At 39.2% G+C, this 27,975-nt stretch overlaps 2 protein-coding genes and 1 long non-coding RNA gene across 3 annotated transcripts in view; 2 read left to right on the forward strand and 1 right to left on the reverse strand.

Moving 5' to 3' along the window:
• LOC126355808 (protein LSM12 homolog) overlaps positions 1-4,072 on the reverse strand; it is a 39,260-nt gene extending 35,188 nt beyond the window's left edge. Inside the window, exon 1 of the mRNA XM_050006234.1 lies at positions 3,859-4,072. Coding sequence (XP_049862191.1) covers positions 3,859-3,991 — 133 coding nt within the window. The 5' untranslated portion in view covers positions 3,992-4,072. The remainder of the gene's footprint in view (positions 1-3,858) is intronic.
• Positions 4,073-4,110: 38 nt separating this feature from the next.
• The window catches only part of LOC126355809 (E3 SUMO-protein ligase NSE2-like), a 60,316-nt gene continuing 36,451 nt past the window's right edge, over positions 4,111-27,975 (forward strand). Inside the window, exon 1 of the mRNA XM_050006235.1 lies at positions 4,111-4,305. Within this exon, the coding sequence (XP_049862192.1) occupies positions 4,200-4,305 (106 nt within the window). The 5' untranslated portion in view covers positions 4,111-4,199. The remainder of the gene's footprint in view (positions 4,306-27,975) is intronic.
• The window catches only part of LOC126355810 (uncharacterized), a 36,532-nt gene continuing 12,931 nt past the window's right edge, over positions 4,375-27,975 (forward strand). The window contains exons 1-2 of the long non-coding RNA XR_007565535.1: positions 4,375-4,540; positions 10,172-10,335. This is a non-coding gene — a long non-coding RNA (uncharacterized LOC126355810). The remainder of the gene's footprint in view (positions 4,541-10,171; positions 10,336-27,975) is intronic.

Here is a 27,975-nt window from a genome sequence, read left to right on the forward strand (position 1 = left end):
AGGAATTAAAGTCTTTTTCCCACAATGATATTTCTGAATTGGTTGATGCACCACAAGGAAAGAAACCATTCTGAGTGAGATGGGTCTTTAGTACTAAAATCCCAGAAGTAAAGCCACATTTTAAAACTCGTTTGTTAGTTCAATGCTGGTCTCAGGCAGAGGGCATAGGCTATTTGTCCTAAATAATATATCTCTTTTTCCAGCAAACAGCTCAGTTCATACATACAATACCAGGAACAAAAATGATCTGCACAAGGACTTAAAAGCACTTACTTTAGTTCAAAAAGGGGTCCACTACTCAGGAACACTCATCTTCAATAATTTGCCAGCGAACATAAAAAATTTAGCTACAAATAAAGATCAGTTTAAAAGGAGCCTGAAAGAGTTACTAGTGGCCAACTCCTACTACTCCATTGATGAATTTTTTAATAGAAACAAATGATGTGTTGTATACATTTGTACTATTAGTATTGTTATTTCAGTTTAAAAAAAAAGGTGACATGTTCCACATCCACGAGGATCTCCTCAACAAGGATCTATGGAACGAAAAACTAATCTAATCTAATAAAGAAACATTCTCACTCACAGTGAAGTATGCTTTTTAAGATATCTTCTGGTGCTGTAAAATAAAATTTATTAATCCACCACATGGACGTTAAGACCGCATTTCTTGATGGAGAACTGGAGGAAGAAATTTTTATGATTCCACCTGAGGGAGCCAAGAAAACTCCTCAAGAAGAGAATAAAATTTGGTGTCTGGAAAGGAGCATGTAAGGTCTTAAACTGAGAGAATACTGTTGCAATCAGTGCTTGTATAAAACATTAGCAAGGATGAACAACAATCAGCCAGCAACTGATCCTGGTGTGTATCACAGAAGAAATGAAAAATAAACTGTAATTTTGGCCATACTGGTTGATGATATTTTTATTTTGACAAAAAGTGGAACCTCAATAAACTGTTTTAAAGAAACAACTTCAGTCTGAATTCGATATGCATGTTTTAGGTGAAGTGAAACAGTATCTCTCTATGAAGACCATAAGAAATGACAATGGAGAAGTATTGTCAATTGACCAATCAATGTTCACAAAGAGACTACTTGACAAAAATTTAGAATTGTAAGCCAGTTTCCACACCTGTGGAACTGAGTGTGAAGATGTCAGTAGTAGAATATGATAAAAGGTGTAAAAGGAAGTCCAGTATCTTACTTGGAGGCAGTGGGAAGTCTTTTATAATTAGCTCAAACTTCCAGGTCAGATACTGCCTTTGCAACTAATATTGTCAGCAAATTTTACAAAGACCCTAAAATTAAACATTGGGTTGCTGTTAAAAGAACATTCAGATATTTAAAAGGAATTGTTGATTACAAATTAAGGTAATGTAAGACAAGAACCTAGAATCTGTAGTGTTACAGTGATGCAGATTGGGGAAATTAACTGTATAACTGGCATTCTATTACAAATACCTGTTTCAAGTTGATGAGAATACCAATACCCTAGTCCTGCAAGGAGAAAAGAATAGTGCCTTTGATTCCTGATGACACTGAGTATATGCATTGTCTTTCACCATACGAAAAGTGCTATTTTCAAGGACTCCCAATAGGTGAAACTGAGCCGCATACAATTATTGTGTTGACCTACGTGTTTTACAATAAGAGCACTATGAAATTAGCTCAGAACCAAATAACAAGAGTGTGATCCAAGTTCATTAATATGAAGCACCATTTTATTAGGTACCATATAAAACAGTAGGACATTACAGTAAACTATTTGTGTACTGAATAAATGTTTATCGAAAAAGTTTCTCATTAAAAATAAATTCCAGAAGCTGAATGATTTAACAAAATAAAGTTCCATGCATAGTGCTTTGAGGTGGTGTAGTGTTCAAGATTGCTGTCAGCATACAAAAATATTTGTTCAGCTGTGAACTCATTAAATAGTAAAGTATATGTTCCTAGACAGTGTTTCTCCATTAATACTATTTTACTGTGCAAATAAATAATAAAGAAATAACCTTCACACTGAGAAACACAACAGCAGTAAAGCAGAATGGTGGCAAAACAGGGAGTGCACATATACAGAACCAAAACTATTTTGCTAAGAGGAATAGTGATGATAGTTGGTAAGTCAGATAAGTGTTTCATCATATTTTACTATTTGGATAGTGGCACTAGAATAAAGTCTTATAGACAATATTACAGTACCATTCGCATTGTGTGCTGTTGCTGAAGATGAATGTAAAAAACTGTGTTCTTACACAATGACACTATACCTCTCACATAAGGGCTAATGCAAGGGAAAAGTGCATTGGAAGTACTCCTAAACATTTCACCAGCCACTATTTCCTCTCATGTTGATATAGTTATGTTTCTTATACTGAGAAAATGGCTTCAGGGAAAGCAAATGTACCACATGAAAATGTTACCTGCAATCCAAATATGTATTTGAGTTGGAACCCACACTCACTGCCACATAAATATTACAAAAACATGTAATTTTTGGGACATGTTCTACATCATAATAGTATGTGGATTCAAGGTAGGCTTACACACATTCACCTAACTGTTTGTCAAAATAGCAAAAAATATATCCCAATGGGCATACAAATGAAAAGATCACAACAAAAATAAAAAGTACAGACTAAACACAGAAGCCATCTCTTTTTCAATTGTCAACACACACAGTGTGCGCAAATACATTGTACACACAAAGTCCAGAAATAAGACTGAAATCTATGGCAACATAAGACTGAGGGAGGAAATGGTCTAACATAATGACACAGAGATCACTGGGTAGGATATGAGGAATGTAGAATAAAAGTATGGGGATGAACTGACCCAATATCAAGACAGCAGAACATTATAAGTATTAAATGATATTGAGATAATGTACAGGTAAACTTGAAAGAATATTTCGTAACAAAAGCTTGATAACAGTATACATTTCACCAACCAAAGTAAGAATGTAAATGAAATAATACTACATTCAGAAAATGAGAATATATGCCCACTATTATATTATTATTCTGTGAGATGTTAAAACAACAAAGGGCGTAATATAATTTACCTACTTCTATTATCTAGGAATTAATTATGAACTGTCGTTAAATCAAATGCTTTAAAGTAGCCCGAAAGATGTATGTACTAAGATAAAAACACTAGCTACTATTTCTATTGAAACATTACTCTGCGACATCTGAACACCTACAGGTACCACTATCAACAACTTACAGCAGTTTACCAGAGTTTACAGAAAGGAATTCTCCTTTCAATTCATCCATACATAAAAGGCATCCGTGTTTATACAGCATTCTAGCTAAATACAAATTAAATCTTGTCTTGTCTTATTCTGAAGCGACTACAGGAACGACGCGTGTCGTGTGCCTGATGAGTTACTGTATGATTAAAGATAATTAATATTTCATATGACTTCTCCTTTAAAGACACAAGGCAAAAATGCAAATCAACATATAAACTGGTCCGTAAAGCATCAGCAGACAAACAAAAACATATTCTTTTATCAAATCCTGTTACTATATCTATATTTACCAGTGATTTTGCTGCAGGGTTGATTTTATTTCTTTTGTTATTCGAGAATATTATCTTCTGCTATTACTCTGATTAAATCGCACCGTAATAAACACAGCAGCAGTAAGCAACAAAAGAGGGAACCCACAGATTTCATCACTATTCACAGCACAAGTATCTGGCGCACAGTAACAAACATTTCCGTTTTGTGTACAATACAAACTAGCCTACAAACTTTCCATAAACACGCGCGATCAACTGCAGAGAACAGTAACAGTACGAGAAAAAAACTATCATTCTCAATTAACGCGCTCTTAAATCACTAAAAGGATACTCAGAATTAACATTTTTGTTGTTGGATCAAATGCCAGCACTTCTCCTTCAATTTCTTTATTGTAACATGTTTTACAAACCACTATACTCCCAATACCGAACCATTCGTTCACTCCTGCCATATTCTGTCTCATCTTCTCTTGTTTGCTATCACGTCGCTACAGTGTTGTTAACTGTTGAGTACTAGAAAGCTTTCCAGGCCTACCATTATTCGAATCTACAAATACGGAAGAAGATGTTACGATTTGGTGCAATATCTATGGCGAGTTTCGTGTTTTGAATGCAAGCGCTCAGTATGTATATGTAAACAAAGGAGAAAGGATAAGGAACTATAAGCTAATAATGGCGGCGTACTTGAAAGAATTCGAAGAAGAATGGCAGACACACAAGAATCGGTTCATGGAATATTTGATTACTTTAAGCGAACCCATCCCTGTTTACTTTCAAGGTAACGTTACTCATTTTTCGGAAACCCTTTGTTTCAAGTATCATAAGCCCTTGTGGTATATAAAATCGTTGGAAATCTGGTGTGAAACAAGCATGTTGGCTGTCAGTTGCTAATTATACCTTGTGTTTATGGTCTGCCCTAAATGTATGACACCGGCACAGTGTATTGCTCCAATACACAGTTTTAGTCGACATAATCATGCTAGTAGATTCGTCTCAGTAACTCAGATCTTCACGTAGGTAAAACACCAGTCGAAACGTAGTCGTGAAACATTTTCGCAATTCCTCCTGCGTTCCTGAAAATTATAACAGTTCAAATACGAGTTAAAGAACTAGCGACCCCCCCCCCCCCCCCTTAAAACACACACATACAAAATAAAATATGCAGGTTCTGGCTGATTAAGTGGAAGACCAACAACAAAAATAAAAGTCAGCAATCATCAGACCAATATTGTATAGTTCTAGATCTTTATACGCGTCAGTTTTTGTATTAGATGTCATTAGCAGCGAAAATCATTGATGAAATCACACAACGCATTCTGTGACGGCATAAGATTTAAGTGTTATGATTTTTGTATCGTCATGCACATAACATTCCGTGCCATGTGTTTATTATTATTTTGTATACCATCAGTAGGTGCCATCCATATTCTGTGTCCCTTTTGCAAAGCTCTGTTGGGTACTATTTTTCAAGTTAACTCATTAGTTGCTGTAAAACATACATTCCAAGTCATTAATTCCATAAAAGTGTTAACAAATCTCGTGTCTCAGATTAGTAACAGCTCAAGAAGGTTAAAACCTCATGTCACATATTCGGCTTTTTAGCGGCAATGGCATACAACCTCTTTACTAACTTGTCAACAAGTTCTGCCCTGTAATTTTCCTCTTTCACACATTCTCAAATATGTATGTGTGAAGTAAGTTCTTTTACATTCACTCATCATTATATGGTACATGTTTCCAGTTAAAAGTTAACAACTTCTGAAATCATAGGAGCGTCTCACATAAACTTGTTGAAATATATACATCTTCCTCCTCCCTTCAGACTCTCTCAGTAAAATTAGGGTTTGTCATTTTGATAATAGGTGTAGTCATTATGTAATTCATTAAATCACCTGTTGTCTTCAAGAAGATTAATAATCCACACTGCTGCATCATTTTCTTTTATGCCCCCATTTTATAGGAGGACAAGCAGCATTATTGGATTTTAGCAACTGTTTTCATTTGAGGAAAACGTAGCTATTACATCTTTCGTGTATCCTCTCGTGCATAAATTTACCATTTAGCCATTCAGCATGTCCATCTGCTGAGTGCACCATGTGAGTAGTTTTCTTTCTCTTTATGTGCATGTTATAAACTTCTGCTAGCACACATTCGATTTTATTCAACCAGTTAACTTGATTCCTTTTCACTTTTGAATATGTCATATTGAGTTAGTTCTTTAGTTGTTGCTTCTTCAGTATGCAAGTTCAATATCAGTGGTGGTGTTAAGTGCACCAGCCTTACTCCTTCCCTAATAGTGTCATGTTGCACCCCATTTTCAGAGAGATAAAGAGGATTATTTAGTACTAGTCATTGGCTTTGATCAGTGACAAAGCAACATATGACAAACATTGTAAAGAAAGTGGGGGCTATAATGTGATTAAAAGGTGATCCCCCTCCCTCCCCAAGCAGGCTAAGATACAGATCAGTCTGTCACAACAACCAAGTTGTCTGCTTTTTGTTGGCTTCGCCAACTTGCAATGAAATTTTCACCCTCCAACACAATATTGATATTGGGCTAAGGTACAAATGAGCCTATCACCACAACAGGCTTTTTGATTTCGGGCCCATTAGCTTTGCCAACTCACTGCCAAACAGGCACTTTCCAACATAAAATAGACTTATGGGTTAAGTACAGATAAGTCTCTTACCACAAGGTTTCTTCCTTTTATATTTAAGGGCTTTGTCAACTAACAACCGGACTGAAAATATGTATCAACAGGTGACGTCAAAGCAGCCATTAACATCAATGGCCAAAGCCAATGTCTAGTATTGAATAGGTCTCTTGACCATCTCGGAGATACTATTTTGATTTGCTCCATTTGCAGAGGATGGATCCACCTTCTTTCTCTGTAGTTGATGCTGTAGTGCCCAAGAACAGAAATCATTTTATTTTAGTCCACATTTTCAAAAACCAGTTTCGTGTATATGAATACAATGTTTGTTTCTGTGTTTCTCTAAATCTACCTGTTATTGCTATCCATAGTACTGAAATTATTTCTTGAATGCTCCTACTTCTACTGGAACGAAGTTATTCCCCTCTTTATCTACTTTCAGTATCATATTCCCGTCTTTGATAAAGTACTCTGGTAATCATTCTTGACGCATGTTGTACCAGGTTAATTCTGGGATAGTTTTCGCATCTGCTCTTGCTTTCTTAGGAAATTTATTAAGCCTCTCCTCCCCCAAAACATGCTGGAACTCTTCCCTTCATAAGCTTATGTAATTCTTGCTCTAGTGTCCATAAGAGTGCTGATAGTGGTTTATCAAAACTTGAAGAACTATAACTTCATATTTAGTGCAATGATTTTTGAAATTCATAAATAAGAATTCACTGCCTCTGTCATCCTCTAGCGCAGTGTTATAATTTCCCCTGGACAACTATGAAGCTTTTGTGGACACTTTTTTCCATTTTCTAACACTTTATGCTATTTCGTTTCTGAATCATCTTTCTTATTTTTAATTGCTGTGCTTCTAAAAATGTTTGTTCAGAAGTCTATGTACAGCATCTGGGTTACTGTGTTTCAATTTTTTTTCCATCTCATGATGTATTTCCAGCTTTTCATTATTAGCTATTCTAGGGAGGCTATTCAGAAAGTAATCTTTGTAGGCTGTGAATGAAAAATAACAATAGTTGAAGGAAATGTATTATAAAAATCTGAAAACAATGCCTTTATTTCTGTATATCATTTTAGTACAATGTCACCATTTGGACTTAAACTTTTGCCATAACTTTTTAATGAGTTGACAAATTGTCTCTGCATAACATTATGCCACCTGAAATTGCAGCCAACCCATGAAAAACTTTGGAATTAATCCTTGGTGTCAAAGTATTATGAGCCAAGACATTTTCTCATGCGCATAAGAAAGTGGAAATCACTAGGAGCCAACTAGGGTCTGTAGGGCATACGTCCAAAAACATGTCATTTCAACTGGCACAATACTTCAGTTGTTCGCCAGATAGTGTCTTGCAAAACAAACCACCAGTAGTTGAGAAACCATGGCACTTGTTTTGAATGGATCTTCTCTTTTTTCTGAATGTCTCTTAGTAGGCTTGAGAATTAACTATCCTTCCACTCCACAAACAGGTTCCCTTATTGTCCCAAAAAACAGTTGCCAACCTTTATAGTTTACAGAGTTTGGCATACTTTTGTGATATATTAAGGTAGTACAACCCTAACCATTCACTGCTGTTTTGTTTCCACTTTAGCAAAAGGAAACACATGTCGGTCACTGGCCATGATACTGATACAATGTGCACAATATTTATTTCTCAGTACTTTCACTTCTCGTGATTTATATTGTTGCTGTTCACTTACAGCATTATTGAATTTTAGTTGTTTGCTAATTCCTTGTTGGCATCTACTTTGAATGGCATTCCTTTTTGGTCCTTATACTTTTTCTGCTGCATTTACTGCACCTCTTTTGAGGTTATTTTATGTCAGCAACTCCTTGAAGTTTCTCTCCCCCCCCCCCCCCCCCCCTACACACACACACACACACACACACACACACACACACACACACACACACACACACACACATTCTTCCTAGGTGATCTGTTTCCTTTAATTTGTCTGGCATCAGAACAGTTGAGAGCCATTCTGTGCACCTGCCCCATTTAAAGTTGTTATCACGCATTCAGATTTCTACATGGAACACTATTTTTTTGTTTCATCAAATGTAGTTTTATGTTTATTCAATAGGCTGATTTCAGCAACCACGTATTTTTCTGTGTCATAATTTGTATTAATGTGCCATTGGTACTCTACACAAAGTTAAGAAACTGTATGCATTGATTTATCATTATTATTATTATTATTTCTACTCTTTTAAGGAACGCTGCTTTCAAGACTATATATCTGCACCCATTAAATCTGTTCAAATAACAGCGAGCAGCAACTATGGGACTTCAGTTTTTTTTTTTTTTTTTTTTACTGAGTATATGTGTAGTCTTTCACATCCCTGAGAATTCTCCTTCATAATGATACCTGCAGAACAATGTATATGGATGAATGATGGATGTGTCTGGTGTGAGTTGTAGGGATTGGGTTACATGAAAATTACACTAGTGGCAGTGTGCAGGTAGAAACTTCCAACAGTATCATACCTAAAAGCAAATTTTCAAATACTCCAGCAGCTGAATTACAATCTCTGTCACTCTGTTCACAGCATAGTGTCTAAGCTGGTGGATATGTATTATTATATACTTATATATCAATAAAAGTAATCAGTTTTTCTAAATGTAATATTATTGGATAGATAAAAAATCTACTCGCCAAACAATTGCGGGATGCAAAAAGTTAAGGAACTGTGCAAGTTTTCAGAGTCAGTGGCTCCTTCTTCTACCAGAAGAGTGTAAGGGAAGGAAGAGGGATAAAGGAAAAGGATTGATGAGGTTTAGGAAATGGGGAAATTTATGGAAAAGTTATCCACAACCTAGTGATAGCGAAGACTTATTGGACAGGATGAGAAGGAAAACAGATTGTTGGGGACTGAACTGGAAGAAATTTGAAAACCCTATATCTTAAAGGTGGAAGATAGGGTAATAAGCAAGGCAGAGGTTACTGGCCAAGCATCGTGCAACAGTTAATAAGAGTGGAAAGCTAAGTACATTATACATGGTAGAGATAGGGGATGAGAAAAGAGAGACAGGCAAGAAAATAAAAGAAATAGAAAATTGAAAGGGCGTAGAGAAAGGAACAGTCACTGAGAAGAAGTCCTGAGTCTGAAGAAAATAATATAAATTAAGACCGTGTAGGTGGCAAGAACCAAGGACATGTTGTAACGCTAGTTCTCACCTGCAGAGTTCTGAGAAACTTATGTCAGAGGGAAGAATCCAGATACCACGTGTGGTGAAACGGAATTCGAGGTCACGACTGTCTTGTGGTAGAGCATGTGGTACAACGGGATATTGTGTTGCCAGTGTACATTCTGTCCATTCATCATAACTAACTTGATGGTAACATGTGCATGCTCTGTAACATGAGTCTTGATCTCGGTGCTTGTTTCACCACACATGAATTCTGGATTCTCCTACCTGACACCAGTTTCTAAGAACTTGACAAGTGGGAACTGGCGTTACTTGTCCTCGGTTCTCACCAACCACCTCCTAAATTTATGTTAATTTCTTCGCATTCAGCATTCCTTCTCTGTAGCTGTTCCTTTCTACAATCTCTTTTAGTTTTCTACATCTTTATTTTCTTACCTGTCTATTTGTCCCCACCCCCTACCTCTACCAAGTATAATGCACTTAACTTTTTTGCAGTCCCCAACAATCAGTCTGTCCCTCTCAATCTGTCCATTAAGTCTTCCCTGACCCAGGGCTGTAGGTAACTTTTCCATCAATCTCCCCATTTCCTAAAACTGAAGAGGCCATTTCTTTCACCCCTTTTCCTTCACTTAGACCTTTCTGGTAAAATAACAAGTCAGGAACTCCAAAAGCTTGCACATTTCCTTAACTTTTGTATGTGTTTGTTCCTGTCACTGCTTGGTTAAAAGATTTTTTTAAACTATCCAGTTACATTATTAAGTACTTAAAACTTCTCTAATATGTAAAACGTCTCAAATAACCTGTTTAAACATAAACTCAAATCTACTTACAGGGGAAGAGAGAGATGAACTATTGAATAAAATGCGACAAATGGTGGAGGACACTTGCGAATTAGATATAAGGCATGATGAAATGATTCGAACTACTAAGAGAATTGAAAGTAAGAAGAAGAAAGCTACTACAGGAGACTCTTCTGAAGTAGAATCTTTCAAGGAAGTCAGTATTTCAAATTAAGTATATGGTCTCCTTGTAATTTCATTTGTATAATTCTTATGTTTCACTGTTTTGTCTTCTGACTTAGTAATTTTCTAGCTTGTGCCTAATTAATATTGTTTACTGGCTAACAGTTTCACTGCATTAATTGTATTTTTTGAGCCCCCCTTCTCTCTCTCTCTCTCTCTCTCTCTCTCTCTCTCTCTCTCTCTCTCTCTCCCCCCCCCCCCCTCTCTCTCTCTCTCTCTCTCTGCCTGTCTCCCTCTGCCCCCCTCTGTCGCGCGCGTCCACACACACACACACACACACACACACACACACACACACACACACACAGAGAGAGAGAGAGAGAGAGAGAGAGAGAGAGAGAGAGAGAGAGAAGTTAGTTATTGTAAATCATTGATGGAATAGGAAAATAATACATCACACAAGCTAAAATGCAGCCCCAATGTGAATGCTGTTCTTGAAAACACGGAATGAATTGGTCGACATTTGTAAACAGCTGGAAATCGCCCTGACTGCTGTCAAATGATTGGCAGCCGCTGCAAGTCGTCATGTTGGAAGAGCTACTGAGAGTCATGTACCAGTGGTACTGGTACCAAAGATACCTCAAGTACTATCCGCTCCTGTATATGCTGACTATTCTGCAGAAAGTATGATATCTGTTGCTACATGTCCACTTGACTGAGAGTGGCATTTCAGTGGAAGAGTTAGGTATCCTGTACAGGGTGATCAGGGACTGGGGAGGACTCGGGGTATTATACTGATTTCCCTAAACCAGAAGTTCAAGGTGCTGTCTTTCGTCGAACCTGAAACTAAGCCAGTGGGACACACTTCCCCTATTTTGGGGAAAACCGGTTTGTCCGGTGTCACGAGAAGGTAAACTCAAACAGGTAGGGGTGTATTAATTGTCGACAGGTTAAATGTACAATGGATGATGCCCTTAGGGAAATAGCAGCAATTAACAGGAAAGGACACCAGGTGCACTCAGCTTGTATGCCTGGGGGCCTTATTCAACACATTGAAGAAGCTACTCCAGCAACCATTGAGGAAACGAGTTGCAACCAGCTGCAGATTTGGCACATGCTGGAACAAATGATGCCTGTTGTTTGCACTCCAATGTCATAGTATGGTCATTCCAGCAATTGCATGTGGAGTTTCAACCAAGCCCCCACTTTCCAATATTTCCCCAGAATGAATCGTGGCCCTTTGGTTCTGAGTTGAGTGGAAGGACTGAACCAGAGACTTAGAAGTTTCTGTGACAAGCTAGCGTGCAACTTCCTGAACTTACACTATAGGGTTGAGAACCATAAGTGTGCACCATACGTCAGAGGCTGCTAATCAGGTAGCTGACTGAGACTGTGGAACACACACAAGGGCTTTTTATATTAGGCGTCTCTCCATCCAATCCAGACAATGAAAGCAGTAGGAAACCCAGAAGTATCAGTGTAAGATCAAAGGAAGTGCCTCCCACTAGTAGTTAAGTGCTGAAGCATTTGCAATGAAGTACTTTTAGGAAGCTTTAATAGTAGAGTGCTATTAAGTGTTCCATAGATCTCGTGTTTGTTTTGAATACAGTCAGAGAGAGTCCCTTTAGTCAGCCATAGTGCCAGTAGTGTCAGTGTCGCCCTAACCGCCGTCTGCTTCACGTCTGCTGTGCAGCGAGCTACCTTAATTTAAGTATTATCTGTATTTTTCTTACTTGTCACTTCTTCTTCTGCGTGTTTTTGCTTTTAGGAAGCTTTAATAGTAGAGTGCTATTAAGTGTTCCATAGATCTCGTGTGTGTTTCGAATACAGTCAGAGAGTCCCTTTAGTCAGCCATAGTGCTCGTAGTGCTAGTGTTTGTTTTCAATACCGTCCAGAGACAGGTAGTGCTATTTTCCTTGTTTCTACAAGAAGTGGTTAGCAATCACAGTTTAGTCAATAATCAACCGCCTTTAGTGAATTAGCAGTCTAGTTAAAAGCTGATTAACACTCTATAGTAAATTGATTTCTTAGGATGGCTAGGATGTGTGGCTGCTGTGTACGGACGCAGGAGGAGCTGGCCACTCTTCGCGAACAGCTGAGCGTGTTGATGGCCGCGGTCAGCCGTCTTCAGGCTGCTGCCTCGGAGTGTAGCGGCAGTGGGGAGTCTGGTGCGTCGCATGGTGCACCCCAGGTGTTAGATGCTTCACCCACTGTCCCTGCTGTCGAGACATCTTCGCGGGTACCGGGCGCGGTTGGGCCACCCTCTCCCCAAGGGGAGTGGCGGGTTCAGCGGCGTTCGCGGCGCACGAGGCGGAGGGTCAATGTGGAGGCTGGCCGTGTGGCATCGCCCGCTCTGCCTGTGAGTGGACATGTGGCTGCTCCTTCAGCAAGGTCCGAGCAGGCACACGGGGGGAGGGGTTTATTAGTTATTGGGAGCTCCAACGTTAGGCGGGTGATGGAGCCCCTTAGGGAAATAGCGGAAAGGTCGGGGAAGAAGGCCAGTGTTCACTCTGTCTGCTTGCCGGGGGGTCTCATCCGAGATGTGGAGGAGGCCCTACCGGCGGCGATAGAGAGCACTGGGTGCACCCGACTGCAAATTGTTGCTCATGTCGGCACCAATGACTCTTGCCGTCTGGGTTCAGAGGTCATCCTCAGTTCGTACAGGCGGTTGGCGGAGTTGGTGAAGGTGGAAAGCCTCGCCCGCGGGGTGGAATCAGAGCTAACTATTTGTAGTATCGTTCCGAGAACCGATCGCGGTCCTCTGGTTTGGAGCCGAGTGGAAGGCTTAAACCAGAGGCTCAGACGATTCTGCGGAGAGCTGGGGTGCAAATTTCTCAACCTCCGCTATCGGGTGGAGAAATGTAGGGTCCCCCTGAATAGGTCAGGCGTGCACTACACGCCGGAAGCGGCTACGAGGGTAGCGGAGTACGTGTGGAGTGCACATGGGGTTTTTTTAGGTTAGAGAATTCCCTCCCTAGGCCCGACAAGACGCCTCCTGAGACGCGGCAAGGCAGGAGTAGGCAAAATGCAACAAGGAATAACAATATTAATGTGCTAATAGTAAACTGCAGAAGCGTCTATAGAAAGGTCCCAGAACTGCTCTCATTAATAAACGGTCACAACGCCCATATAGTACTAGGAACAGAAAGTTGGCTGAAACCAGACGTAAACAGTAATGAAATCCTAAACTCTGATTGGAATGTATACCGCAGAGATAGGCTGGACAGTGAAGGGGGAGGCGTGTTTATAGCGATAAGAAGTGCAATAGTATCGAAGGAAATTGACGGAGATTCGAATTGTGAAATGATTTGGGTGAAGGTCACGGTTAAAGCAGGCTCAGACATGGTAATTGGATGTCTCTATAGGCCCCCGGGCTCAGCAGCTGTTGTGGCTCAGCACCTGAAGAATAATTTGGAAAATATTTCGAGTAGATTTCCCCACCATGTTATAGTTCTGGGTGGAGATTTTAATTTGCCGGATATAGACTGGGAGACTCAAACGTTCATAAAGGGTGGCAGGGACAAAGAATCCAGTGAAATATTTTTAAGTGCTTTATCTGAAAACTACCTTGAGCAGTTAAACAGAAAACCGACTCGTGGCGATAATATATTAGACCTTCTGGTGACAAACAGACCCGAACTATTTGAATCAGTTAATGCAGAACAGGGAATCAGCGATCATAAAGCGGTTACTGCGTCGATGATTTCAGCCGTAAATAGAAATATTAAAAAAGGTAGGAAGATTTTTCTGTTTAGCAAAAGTGACAAAAAGCAGATTACAGAGTACCTGACGGCTCAACACAAAAGTTTTGTCTCAAGTGCAGATAGTGTTGAGGATCAGTGGACAAAGTTCAAAACCATGGTACAATATGCGTTAGATGAGTATGTGCCAAGCAAGATCGTAAGAGATGGAAAAGAGCCACCGTGGTACAACAACCGAGTTAGAAAACTGCTGCGGAAGCAAAGGGAACTTCACAGCAAACATAAACATAGCCAAAGCCTTGCAGACAAACAAAAATTACGCGAAGCGAAATGTAGTGTGAGGAGGGCTATGCGAGAGGCTTTCAATGAATTCGAAAGTAACGTTCTATGTACTGACTTGGCAGAAAATCCTAAGAAATTTTGGTCCTATGTCAAAGCGGTAGGTGGATCAAAACAAAATGTCCAGACACTCTGTGACCAAAATGGTACTGAAACAGAGGATGACAGACTAAAGGCCGAATTACTAAATGTCTTCTTCCAAAGCTGTTTCACAGAGGAAGACTGCACTGTGCTTCCTTCTCTAGATTGTCGCACAGTTGACAAAATGGTAGATATCGAAGTAGACGACAGAGGGATAGAGAAACAATTAAAATCGCTCAAAAGAGGAAAGGCCGCTGGTCCTGATGGGATACCAGTTCGATTTTACACAGAGTACGCGAAGGAACTTGCCCCCCTTCTTGCAGCGGTGTACCGTAGGTCTCTAGAAGAGCGAAGCGTTCCAAAGGATTGGAAAAGGGCACAGGTCATCCCCGTTCTCAAGAAGGGACGTCGAACAGATGTGCAGAACTATAGACCTATATCTCTAACGTCGATCAGTTGTAGAATTTTGGAACACGTATTATGTTCGAGTATAATGTCTTTTCTGGAGACTAGAAATCTACTCTGTAGGAATCAGCATGGGTTTAGAAAAAGACGATCGTGTGAAACCCAGCTCGCGCTATTCGTCCACGAGACTCAGAGGGCCTTAGACACGGGTTCACAGGTAGATGCCGTGTTTCTTGACTTCCGCAAGGCGTTTGACACAGTTCCCCATAGTCGTTTAATGAACAAAGTAAGAGCATACGGACTATCAGATCAATTGTGTGATTGGATTGAGGAGTTCCTAGATAACAGAACGCAGCACGTCATTCTCAATGGAGAGAAGTCTTCCGAAGTAAGAGTGATTTCAGGTGTGCCGCAGGGGAGTGTCATAGGACCGTTGCTATTCACAATATACATAAATGACCTGGTGGATGACATCGGAAGTTCACTGAGGCTTTTTGCAGATGATGCTGTGGTGTATCGAGAGGTTGCAACAATGGAAAATTGTACTGAAATGCAGGAGGATCTGCAGCGAATTGACGCATGGTGCACGGAATGGCAATTGAATCTCAATGTAGCGAAGTGTAATGTGATGCGAATACATAGAAAGATAGGTCCCTTATCATTTAGCTACAAAATAGCAGGTCAGCAACTGGAAGCAGTTAATTCCATAAATTATCTGGGAGTACGCATTAGGAGTGATTTAAAATGGAATGATCATATAAAGTTGATCGTCGGTAAAGCAGATGCCAGACTGAGATTCATTGGAAGAATCCTAAGGAAATGCAATCCGACAACAAAGGAAGTAGGTTACAGTACGCTTGTTCGCCCAATGCTTGAATACTGCTCAGCAGTGTGGGATCCGCACCAGGTAGGGTTGATAGAAGAGATAGAGAAGATCCAACGGAGAGCAGCGCGCTTCGTTACAGGATCATTTAGTAATTGCGAAAGCGTTACGGAGATGATAGATAAACTCCAGTGGAAGACTCTGCAGGAGAGACGCTCAGTAGCTCGGTACGGACTTTTGTTGAAGTTTCGAGAACATACCTTCACCGAAGAGTCAAGCAGTATATTGCTCCCTCCTACGTATATCTCGCGAAGAGACCATGAGGATAAAATCAGAGAGATTAGAGCCCACACAGAAGCATACCGACAATCCTTCTTTCCACGTACAATACGAGACTGGAATAGAAGGGAGAACCGATAGAAATACTCAGGGTACCCTCCGCCACACACCGTCAGGTGGCTTGCGGAGTACGGATGTAGATGTAGATGTAGATGTACCAGAGTTTGAATTGCTCCTGAAAAGCAGTGAAGGTCACATAATACTAGGTAAAGAAAGCTGGTTGAAACCTGAAATTGATGGTGAGATTTTTGGGGAAAATGTAAGTGCCTATTGAAAGGATAGACAAATGGGATGGTGCTTTTGTCACAGTAGCCAAGAAACTCAAATCCACTGAGATAGAAATTGAAGCTGCATGTGAGACTGTTTGGGCAAGACACAGTAACAGGGGTAGACAAAATAATAACTGGATCCTTCTATCATGCACCAGACTCATCTCCGATTTAACTGAAAACCTTAAATAACCCTTCAGTTCACTTGTGCATAAGATTCGAAGTCATACTGTAACCATCAGTGGAGAGTTTAATCATCCAACAATCATTTGTGAAAATTGCAGTTTTGTTAGTGTTGAGTGTGATAAGACATCCTATGAAACATTACAAAATGCCTTCGCTGAACACTATCCATGTAGATCAGATAGTTCCAAACCCCACTTGCGGTAGAAATATATTGAACCTAATGGCAGCAAAGAGACCTGACCTCTTTGAGGATCTCCACATCGAAACTAGTGACAGTGGCCATAACACAGTTGTGGCAACAGTGATTACCAAAATACAAAGGATAACTAAAGTGAGAAAAAAATATATATGTTCAGTCAACTAGATAAAAAATCTGTACAGTCATATCTCAATGAGGAACTCGAAACCTTTAGCACAGGGCAGGAGCATGTAGAGGAGTTGACTATGGTTTGATATCTACCCCATAGAAAGATTCTTAATGGGAGGGACCCTCCATGGTACACAGTCACAGAAAAGAAGCAGAGATTATTGCACAATAGATGTAAAACCAAGTGTAGGACTATTGGCAGAGAGATGCTGAGTGAAATACATTTGGCAGTCAAGAGGGCAGTGTGTGATGCCTTCAGTGACATTCATAGCAGAATATTGTGAAATGATCCTTCACAAAACTCAAAGAAATTCTAGTCTTATGTAAAGGCTGGTAGTGGCATCAAAGTTAGTGTCCAATCTTTAGCGAATGAGACAGGAACTGAATTGAGGGTAGCAAAGCAAAAGCTGAAATGCTTAATTCCAATTTCAAATGTTCCTTTAGAAAGGAAAACGTAGGAGAATTGCCCCAATGAGAGAAATGAGTATTAGTGTCAATAGTATTGAGAAACAGCTGAAATCATTAAAACTGAACAAAGCTCCAGGGCCTGATGGAATCCCTATCAGATTCTGTACTAAATTTGCGTTTGAGTTAGCCCCTCTTCTAACTATAATCTATCGTAGATCCTTCAAACAAAAAAATGTGCCCAGTTCTTGGATCAGATCACACCCATCTACAAGAAGGGTAGTGGAATTGATTCACAAAAGTACCATCTAATATCCTTGACATCAATTTGTTGTAGAATCTCAGGACATACAGGGTGTGATTCAAAAGTTTCAAGACTTAACTCAGAACTAGAAATTTATTGGACATTTAAGTAAAACGGACTAAAATTCTTCAAAATATGATCCTTCAGCATCAACACAGTGCTGCCAGCACGTCTTCCAGTGTTCATAGCCCTTCTGGAAGGCCTCGGGCATCATGCTGTCAAGGGCTCTCATCGAAGCCTTCTGGATGGTGTCGATAGAGTACAATTGTTTCCCTTTAGTCCTGCCTCAAGCGGCGGAGCACTCCAGTGTAAAAGTCACCTGTGACAGTCTGTCCCTCAGCAACAAACTCCTTGTAAATCACTCCTTTACCATAAAAAAAAAAATTCAGCCTGCACTTCACATACGACTTGCTCATGCTAGCTTTCTTGAGCTTCGGCAAGGTAACAGTGTGCCATTCTGAGCTTTGACGCTTCCACTTAGGGTCGTACTTGTAGACCCAGGTCTCATCACCAGTAACCACTTTCTCCAGAAGGTTCAGATCAACATTCAACCGTTGGAGCATTTCCTGGCAAACAGTCATGCGCGGTTTCTTCTATTCCACCTACAAAACTTTTGGCACCAGTGTGGCACAAACTTTTCACATCATCAGATTCTCCGTCACAGTCCTCCACACCATACTCTGACCGAGTCCCAGTTCATCGGCAATTAATCTATTACTAAGACGATGGTCATTGTTTAAAAGTTCCCGCACTCTCTCCACATTTTGATCCATTTGGCTCGATGATGGCCCCCCAGAGCGGTCGTCATCTTCAGCATTCTCGCATCCATCTTTGAAACATTTGTGCCACATGAAAACCATTGCACAGGACATGGCTTCTTCCTTAAAGGCTTCTTGAATCATACCGAGAGTCTCTGTGGCAGTTTTGTTCAGTCGCATGCAAAACTTAATCACATAACACTGCTCCAAGTGCTGCTTCATTTTCGCCTCTCCCACTTTTTGACTGAGGTCAGTGACGTGCACTCACACTGCAAGGGATGCGCACTCTCCAGGGTTCTGGAGGCCACTGCCGACATGTCAATTTATACCCTGAGACCCCCCACTACGTCCCCCACCCGGCAGAACCGGTCCGCGCGCACTCCCCTACTCAGAATGAATCAGTCTTGAAACTTCTGAATCACACCTTGTATTCTGATCTCAAACATAATGAGATGTATCAAACAGAATGGCTTTCCCCATGCCAACCAGCATGAGTTCTGGAAGTATCAATCATGTGAAACCTAACTTGCACTCTTCTCACAAGACATATTGAAAGCTTAGGATCAAGGCAGTCATGCTGTATATTCCTAGATTATCTTGTACATATTTACAGGAGATAATGTGAACATCATTTTTCTGGAAAGAAATTTTCTCTCTGCAAGCGGAGTGTGTGCTGGTATGAAACTTCGTGGCAGATTAAAACTGTGTGCCGGACCGAGACTCGAACTTGGGACCTTTGCCTTTCGCGGCCAACTGCTCTACCAGATAGAGCACTTGCCCGCGAAAGGCAAAGGTCCCGAGTTCGAGTCTCGACCCGGCACACAGTTTTAATCTGCCAAGAAGTATCATTCTTCTGATTCAACAAATTTGCTCAGGAGTTTAGGCATAATTTTGAAAGCAAGTTCTTGTATTTAGGCAGTAATTCATTAATTTATTATTGGAAATTATTATAGTTTAACATGAATGGGAAGTGCTCGACTTATTGTAACTTACTGGGCTCTACTTTTGATGTGATAGTTATTATAGGTTTTATATATATACGTGTGTATGTGTGTGTGTGTGTGTGTATGTGTGTGTGTGTGTGTGTGTGTGTTGGATAATGAGAGAGAGAAAAATGAAGCTCATATGTGATTTTATAGATGATGTGATATGCTCCATCCAAACAGGCCGTGGAAGGCCCACAGTATCGACCGACCGCCTTGTCATCCTCGGCCGATAGGTGTCATTGGATGAGGATAGGAAGGCGCGTATGGTCGGCACACTGTTCTCCCAGCTGCTGCCAAGTTTTATGAATGGAGCCACTACTACTCAGTCACATAGCTCCTCAGCTGGCTTCACAAGGGCTGAGTAAACACCAGTTTCCAACAGCACTCAGTAGACCCGAACGGTCACCCGTCCAAGTGCAAGCCAAACCTGACAGCAGTTAACTTCAATGATCAGATGGGAACCAGTGTTATCACTACATCAAGGCCATTTGCCAGTGTAATAGATACCATGTGATAATGTCACAGGAGGAGGAGATTGATGTATTTTGATGTGAAATAGATAACGCCAGAAAGTTGTTGACAATACAACACAACCTTATCCTACAAAATACATTGAGAGGTGTACCACAGCAAGATGATCCGTAGTACACCACAACACGTTTATTTGTAGTATCTATAACTTGAATTTTGAGGACTCCTTGGTTGACTAACAACCCAACACTGCAAAAACAGCAAGATTTGTTATATTTATTAGCACTTTTTCCTCACACAGTTCCACATTGTGTGCCACTAAACAAATGTTTAAAGCAAAGCAACTTTTCTGTGAATATTTAGAAGGAGAACACTAGAGGGAGAGTAATTCCAACACTAGAACTAGAGCGTGCCAGCCCAAGACAACAATCAGCAAAAATTCACATAAGAGAGCCCGAAGAGAAGTGATGCTGTCATCTTGCCACTTGCCACCTGCAAACTCTTGCTTTGTTGACATGCAACAGTTACTTCTTATATTGTTGATACAAGTGAACATGGTGTCCAGTGCTATATTACATATTTTACATCTCCCCATAGCAGAAATTTTAATTTTTTGGTATAAAATAGATTTAATAAAAGAAAACCAAAAACATTCTTCTAAAGTTGCAGAATAGTTAGTTACATAATTTGTGTGGATAGTGGTAAATCATCCCAAAAGCCTTAGGAAGTATTACTGTTCACACAAAAACAAAGCAAAGTATCTGTATATCAGTATCTATACTACTGTATAAAGACAGTTCATTGTTTAAAATTGTTACCAAAAATCTCAGAAAGCGATTTATCATTTTTCTACAGATTTTTACACAATAATGAACATTCAGACACACAAAGGCTGTATATTTTTTTAAAATAAATATATATGTAATATACAACAGAGAAAATAAAATAGAAAGAAACTTCCACATGGGAAAAATATATTAAAAACAAAGATTCCAAGACTTACCAAGTGGGAAAGCGCCGGTAGACAGGCCTGTCTACCGGCGCATTCCCGCTTGGTAAGTCTTGGAATCTTTGTTTTTAATACAACAGTGAAACGTTGTTACCACAAGTATCAAAAAGTTTTTGGCTTATTTGCTTCAGATTTTTACGTGGTACAGTAATAAACATTCAGATGGACAAAGGCTGTAACTTTTTTAAACACTGTTAATACTGACTGTAAGAAAGAAAACACTGCATTGTGAAAATGTGCAGTTTTTTGTTTTCCTCACAGTCACTTTCGGCTACAACATTAAGACATCTGAATCATTAGACAAATTGTTTCTCCTTATATATAATTTCAAACAGAAATTGTTCACACACAATATGTAAGAAACGTCAAAAATAATCTGGAAAATCAAAAGAACATTTGAAAAACTTAGCTTATAGAAATACAAGAAAATATTACCAAATATAACACTAGAAATTTTTACCAGACTTTTAAACATGTACTTAAAGTGTATCAAGGAGCAAGTACTTGTTTCAAAGATGAAAATGCCAAAATAAAATTAAATAACAAAGACAATTGAGAAATTTTTGACAGGCTCTTAACTGTCCAGTTGCAACATTTAAATTGGAATTTCAAGCAATACCACAAAATTTGGAGGAAGATTTACCACCAACAAAGCAAGAAATTCATAAAATCACCCAAAAACAACTAATCAAATGGCGGAGACTCTATTACTGCAAATTATTAAAATAGTCAAAACTATAAAACTACAACTACTTTTGAGAACATTTTGAAAACTGAAAAGATTCCAGCAGAGTGGAAACTGGCATTATCCACCCACCACACAAAAAGGGAGACAAACAAAGTGTTAACAACTACGGAGGAGTGTCACTTTTCCAAGTGGCATGCAAAACATTCCCAGAAATTCTCTTGGTCAGAGAGGTAGAAACTTTAGACAACCAGTTTGGAGAATATCACAGAGGTTTTCTAAAGGGAAGATCCTGCACAGAACAGTTTTTAACCTAAAATCAATAATTCACTACAGTATGCTAACCACAAACCTAAAATAGTATCATATGCTTGATTTCAAAAAGCATTTGATTAGGTAGACAGAGAGACAATAGATAAAATCATTAGAGAATTTGGTGTTAAAGCGAAATTAGCAAATATAATTCACGAAACTCTAACAAAGATAATATCTAAAGTTAAATTTATCAGAGAACTATGTCAGCCATTTTAAATAAAAACTGGTGTTAGACAAGGGGATGGTGTAATTTGGAGCTAAAGAATCACAAACTTGAACCAATAATTCTAGGGAGGAAAGCAAATGGAATTAAGGTAAACTGTCTGGCTTTTGCAGACTATTTTGCAGTCAGTACTTTTGGAAAATCTGACAGCAGTTATTCAAATAAATCTTCTCAAAGAAATGGCATATAGAACTAGTCTCATAATTTCAGCTAAAAAAAAAAAACAAAATTCATTCCAAATATAAAAATTGCACCAAAATTCATAGAAACACAAATAGGTAAAAATAGTGATTAAGTAAATTCAGATATCTTGTAGAAACTATACAACAGAGTGGACTGGAAAAATTTGCACTAGATGTAAGATTTATCAAAATGGAGAGAGCATATAGTTTCAAAAAAAAAAGAGTATTTACAACAAGAAATGCATATCTAGAAAAACCAAACTGAAACACTAAACCACAGTGGTGTGACCAGAACTTTGAAATGCATGTGAATGCCTAACAATGAAGTATAAGCTGGACGGAATAGAGATACTTAAAGGATGGTTAGTTTGAAAAATAATGGGTGCAATGCAGACTACAGATGGTTGAATGCAAATTATAGATGGTTGGAAAATAAGAAGTAATGAGGGGATCTACAAAAATATAGAGAAAATATCAGAAGTAATCACTTAAAAAAGCTTAATATTTTTTTGGACTCCTCTGCCGGATGAATGATAACAGGCTCATAAAACAAATATTTCTGTACTTCTCGAAGAAGAAATCAACAATAGCTTGGATTACAGAAATAAGGAAAGATCTCGCAATAAACAACATCAATGAATCAGAAGTAACTGACAGAAATCTTCTGAAGAATAAAATATTAAATTTAGAAGGCTTTCAGTGTAAAAAAAATAAGAAATTGGGAACAACATGAACAGAAGAAAGGAAAAGACAACACAGGGAGAAGATGAAAGTGTGCTGGGAAAATAGAAAAACCACAAGGAAAGAAGAGGAATTGAAGTTGTTACGCATGACCCTATTTGGCAAAAAATTGCTGCTTTGTTTTCTAACCTGCTGTCAGTCTTACATAAAACAGGAATGGTGTATTTATGGCTTATTTACTTATGTTTGGTTACGATTAGAATACTACTACAGAATCTGAATCATCCAAAACTTTGTAATCCTTCACATTCACGGAATAAAACTGTGCGAAATACTTTTATTGAAGCTACTATCCTCACAGATGCATCAGTATGAGAGGTCTCAGTCATACCCTATATACCAATTATCCCAACCAACTTACCCATTCATTTTAAGTGACTTCAGTTCTGTTTGCAGTAACCATAAACAAAGCTCAAGGGCTGAGAGGGGGGTAAAGGTGGTGATAAACAGAGAGGGAGGGGAAAGGAGGAAGAAATGGTCAGAGAGGGAGGTGGAGGAGTTTAGGATGTATGTCCAATTCCAGTATATACTTAGCAATTGTAAAGCAACTGTAGTATCGCACAAAATCCTTAGTTTGTAAATACATACTGTAAAAAGTGTGTGTGTGTGTGTGTGTGTGTGTGTGTGTGTGTGAGAGAGAGAGAGAGAGAGAGAGAGAGAGAGAGAGAGAGAGACTACCAAAAACATAAAACACACACACAGCTAAACCAGCAATGCAAACCTTAACTGGAATTATTGGAACAACTCAATTGCAGTGGATACTATTACTGAGTAATATAACACCTTCCCAAACTAGATGACTGGCAACCCTCAAATCAAAATTGGAGAAATGTTATGCCATCCCACCCCTTCCCACACGTCAATGCACAGTTCCTTAACACTTTGGAAACTGTCCACTTAGAAGAAAATCACACCTAGGAAAACGACATTTATGCCATTATTTAAAGTATTAGTGGCACATATTTAATTGATGTATCTTCCAGGGCAATACATACTAAAACAGGACCAAGGTTCAAGATTTATTTTTCATATTTTCTGTAGTTCTTTGATAGATAACAAATTTTAAAATAATGATTACAGAAAGTATAATTATCCTTCCAAGAAAAAAGTGTGATATGGGTTGCTGAGCAATTTCTTGCTCACAACAAACGTGATGTATTTGTTGCAGAATCACAGATAACTGCAAAATTAAGGCGTACACACATGAAATTGCCAGTGTGATCATATTGGCTCAGCCATTCGATAGCAAGACACCTGTATGTTGTTCTCATATGAAATGAATCCAGTTATTGAGTGACAGGTGGCTCGTGTGCTGAGAAAATCATGGCCCGACATATAGTTAAGCTATGCTTGGGTGTGGCCTCCGAAGTGTTAAATGGCAGCAACAGAGAGTGAAGTCAAGACACCAACCTGTAGCATTTGCCAACCAACTCAACAGTTTCAATATCAGCAATCACTGTACAATCCATCGGCAAGATCAGAATGTCACGAACCTCATGACAAATCCAACTTTCAAGATACAAGGATTTTCTCTTTCCAGAAGACAGTGGTGCAACATCAATAGGTTTCTCACAAACCACGTTACCTGCAATGAGAGTCTCACTCAGTGGAGAGCTTTAGAATGCCCCCAATGTGAAGCCAAAGAGCAAACAATCACCCACTTGGCCCTCGTTTGCTCCGATATACCCTTCAGAGGTGTGTTACAAGATGTCCATGACCTCACCACTGAAACATTGGAATGACTGACCCACAGTGACCTGGGTTTCTGATAAGAAAGTGCAATTGATAAAATAGAATAGTTTAAATCTCAGTAGTTATTGTAATTTTATAATCACTTCCAGTTAACTTAAACAATTTAAGCAGTCACTCCAGAAACTTTTCCAGGTGGGATGAATGTTATCTGTTCCATATTTAAGTGGCACTGAAGTGACATTTCGTGGCAGTGATGGGAGCTGCAATATATCATACTGCCTAGGTTGGCCTTCCAACTCCAGCACTAGATTGTGCGAGCTATATTTTCCGTGTGCCCTTTGCCTACTTTTCCCTTCACATCGCATAACATTAATTCTATACAAAAAATTTACTTATCAGGTTAATACCTGACATGAGTAGCCCATTTGCAAAATGCACTATATGACAGAAAATTTGTTTTTAGGGTTTTCATCCTGCAGCTTTCTTTACCTTTGACCAACAGATTTTGCTGTAATCCAAGTTTCAAAACACACTACAAGCCGTCTGAAACAAGAAACGAAAAATGCACTGAGTTGCAAAGTGTGCTATGTGGCTCAGTCATGCAGTTACAAAGCATGCAATATTCCTGCAGAAGTGCAAAAGCCATTGTATTTACCATACCTATATTGCCACAGCCTTGTCATTGAGTTTAACAGATGCAAAATCAGCTAATTTTCCTACCACTCTATTGATCTCTTCTATCTGGAAATAAAAATTAATCTTTATGCTGCAGTCAGCAAGGGCAGCGGGCAGTGAGAGAGGATGGCATTTTTCTTTACTCTGTCAAGGAAATAGCTTGTCAGGTTGTAATTTGTTTTCTGCAGAGTCCACTAATACACATGCTTGACAATGCAGTCATTCTGCTCTTGTGTTGATAGAGTTGTTTACCTGATTTTATTTGCTAGAGATATGGTTTGTGGTAGAATGAAAAGCCACTCACTTGCAGGTGCAGAAGAATCTTCAGTAGTATTACTAGAAGAAAACTTTAGTGTACCAAAGGGTGCAGTTACAGTTATGCAGATTTACTTTAAAGGATCTTTTAATAGTATGTTTATTTTAGAATGTTTTGGTGGTCTGAGTAAGAATAAAGGCCGGTTGGGAACATTGTCTCACTGGCTATTTCCCGAAGGTACTCAAAATGTTAAAACTGTTGAAATGTGGTTTCCCATTGTAGGACACTCATTCATTCCACCAGACAGCATTTTCGGTAAACTGGAAGGACAGTCAAGCACAGGGATCCGATTGAGTGCCTAGAAGAGTACAGAAATCTGATATAATGGTACGGTATGGTAATCTACTTGGGCAAAGCTGTGCAGTCAAGATATCCTGCTCCAATGGAATCCTCAAACAGCCAGACCAATGGCATGTCAAATTCCAGAAGTCAAAGAAAGCTACAATCAGGCATAGCAATAACAAGGAGGTGACTGTAGTTCGAGGTGATCAACATTGGCATACGTTAACCTAAAAATCTGTTCAAAAAAAGAAAAAAAAACCTTTGGGCAGAACAATCACTCTATGGAAAATCCAGGATGGAATGTAACAATGTTATGAAAAGGAAAGTTACTACTCATCATATAGTGGAGATGCTGAGCCGCACATAGGCACAACAAAAAGACTGTCACAAAAAAAAAACTTTAGGCCAGTAAGGCCTTCATCAAAAATAGGGAACACAGACAGAGACACACACACACACACACACACACACACACACACACACACAACTGCAGTCTCAGGCAACTGAAACCACACTCTCTGAAAGCTTTTTTGTGACAGTCTTTTTTCTGTACCTATCTGTGACTAAGCATATCCTTTGGGCAAAATAGTTGCATTGAAGGTGTTGAAAAGGGGTTTCAAATAAGGACACCAAAACTGAAGGATATCAGGTGACTTACGTCCCCACGTTGATGGGTCATACTGTAATAGTACAATATTATTTAATTTTTCAGTTAGTACTTGTGAACTGCTAGTAGTTTACCTATAGATTGATGTTAAGCTGGCAGGAACATTTTGTTAAAATAATAATAAAAATAAAAACAAAAAAGGACTACCCATTGTCATGCAAAACCCAGTAAATGCATTTTCCATTAACAAAACCCACTATGTGTTCAAGAAATGTTTGAGTAGCTGATTATCAATGTTACTCACGGTCCTGGATTTTCAATTGTTTGATTAGCAATGTTCATGTGATTATGGGCTACTACATAGATTAATAAGCTATTTTTATTAAAAGGAATCAGCTGTCAATTAGGTTTCTGATAGTTTGTGCAGGTTTTTAACCAGCACTCGAAACTTTCTTATAGTGCATATAGCAGATTTTGTATATGTGCCACTTTTGTGTCTTGTATCACATGTCCTTTTGGAAGCCAGTGGTAACGTGCACCAGCTTCCAGGTTGGGGTAGCTTGTGCCAGCCCGACATGACATTCATCATAGTTCAGCCAATTTGCGTGAAATATTTACAAATTATATACATGAACCTGCCTCATGAATGAGTCCGTCTATTTGTGAAATCCATATCAAAATCTTGACATTAGTACTTGAGATTAGCTCAAATATACAGGATGATTCTTAATACTAGGCGTGTTTCTTAAGTAAGTACCGTTTTGAAATTTAAAAAAAAGATGTGCTAAGATATCTCAATAACTTTATTTTTACATGAGAGCCTGTACCTCAATCTACTTTTTTACATAATTTCCTTCAATATTGAGGCACTTGTCATAACGTTGTACCAGTTTTTGAATATCCTCCTCATAGAAGTCTGCTGCCTGAATATCCTCCTCATAGAAGTCTGCTGCCTGACTTGTTAACCACTGCATCATCACTGTTTTGACTTCGTCATCATCTTGAAGACGCTGACCGCCCAGGCGTTTCTTCAAGTGCAGGAACAGATGGTAGTCACTAGACGAAAAATCGGGGCTGTACAAAGGATGATCTAGAGTTTCCCATTGAAAATATGTGATGAGATCTTTGGTCTGATTCGCCACATGCGGACAGGCATTTTCTTGCAGCAAAACGATGCCCTAGCTCAACTTCCATGGACTGTTGCTTTGATTCTGGTGTGATGTAGGCCACACTTGTTTCATTTCCCGGAACAATTTGGCTTAAGAAATCATCACCATCGTTATGGTACTGCTCGAGGAAAGTCAATGCGCTGTCTAAATGTTTGGTTTGGTGCACATCCGTCAACATTTTCGGTACCCAACGTGCGCACAATTTTCGGTAATTCAAGTGCTTGGCCACAGTGCCATACAAAACACTACGAGGAACATTAGGAAAGTCATCCCGCAAGGAGGAAATCATAAAGTGTCTGTTTTCTCTCACCTTATTGTCCAGTTCCTGCACCAAACTTTCATTA

Source organism: Schistocerca gregaria, chromosome 3, assembly GCF_023897955.1.
Source record: "Schistocerca gregaria isolate iqSchGreg1 chromosome 3, iqSchGreg1.2, whole genome shotgun sequence".
Lineage (NCBI taxonomy): Eukaryota > Metazoa > Arthropoda > Insecta > Orthoptera > Acrididae > Schistocerca > Schistocerca gregaria.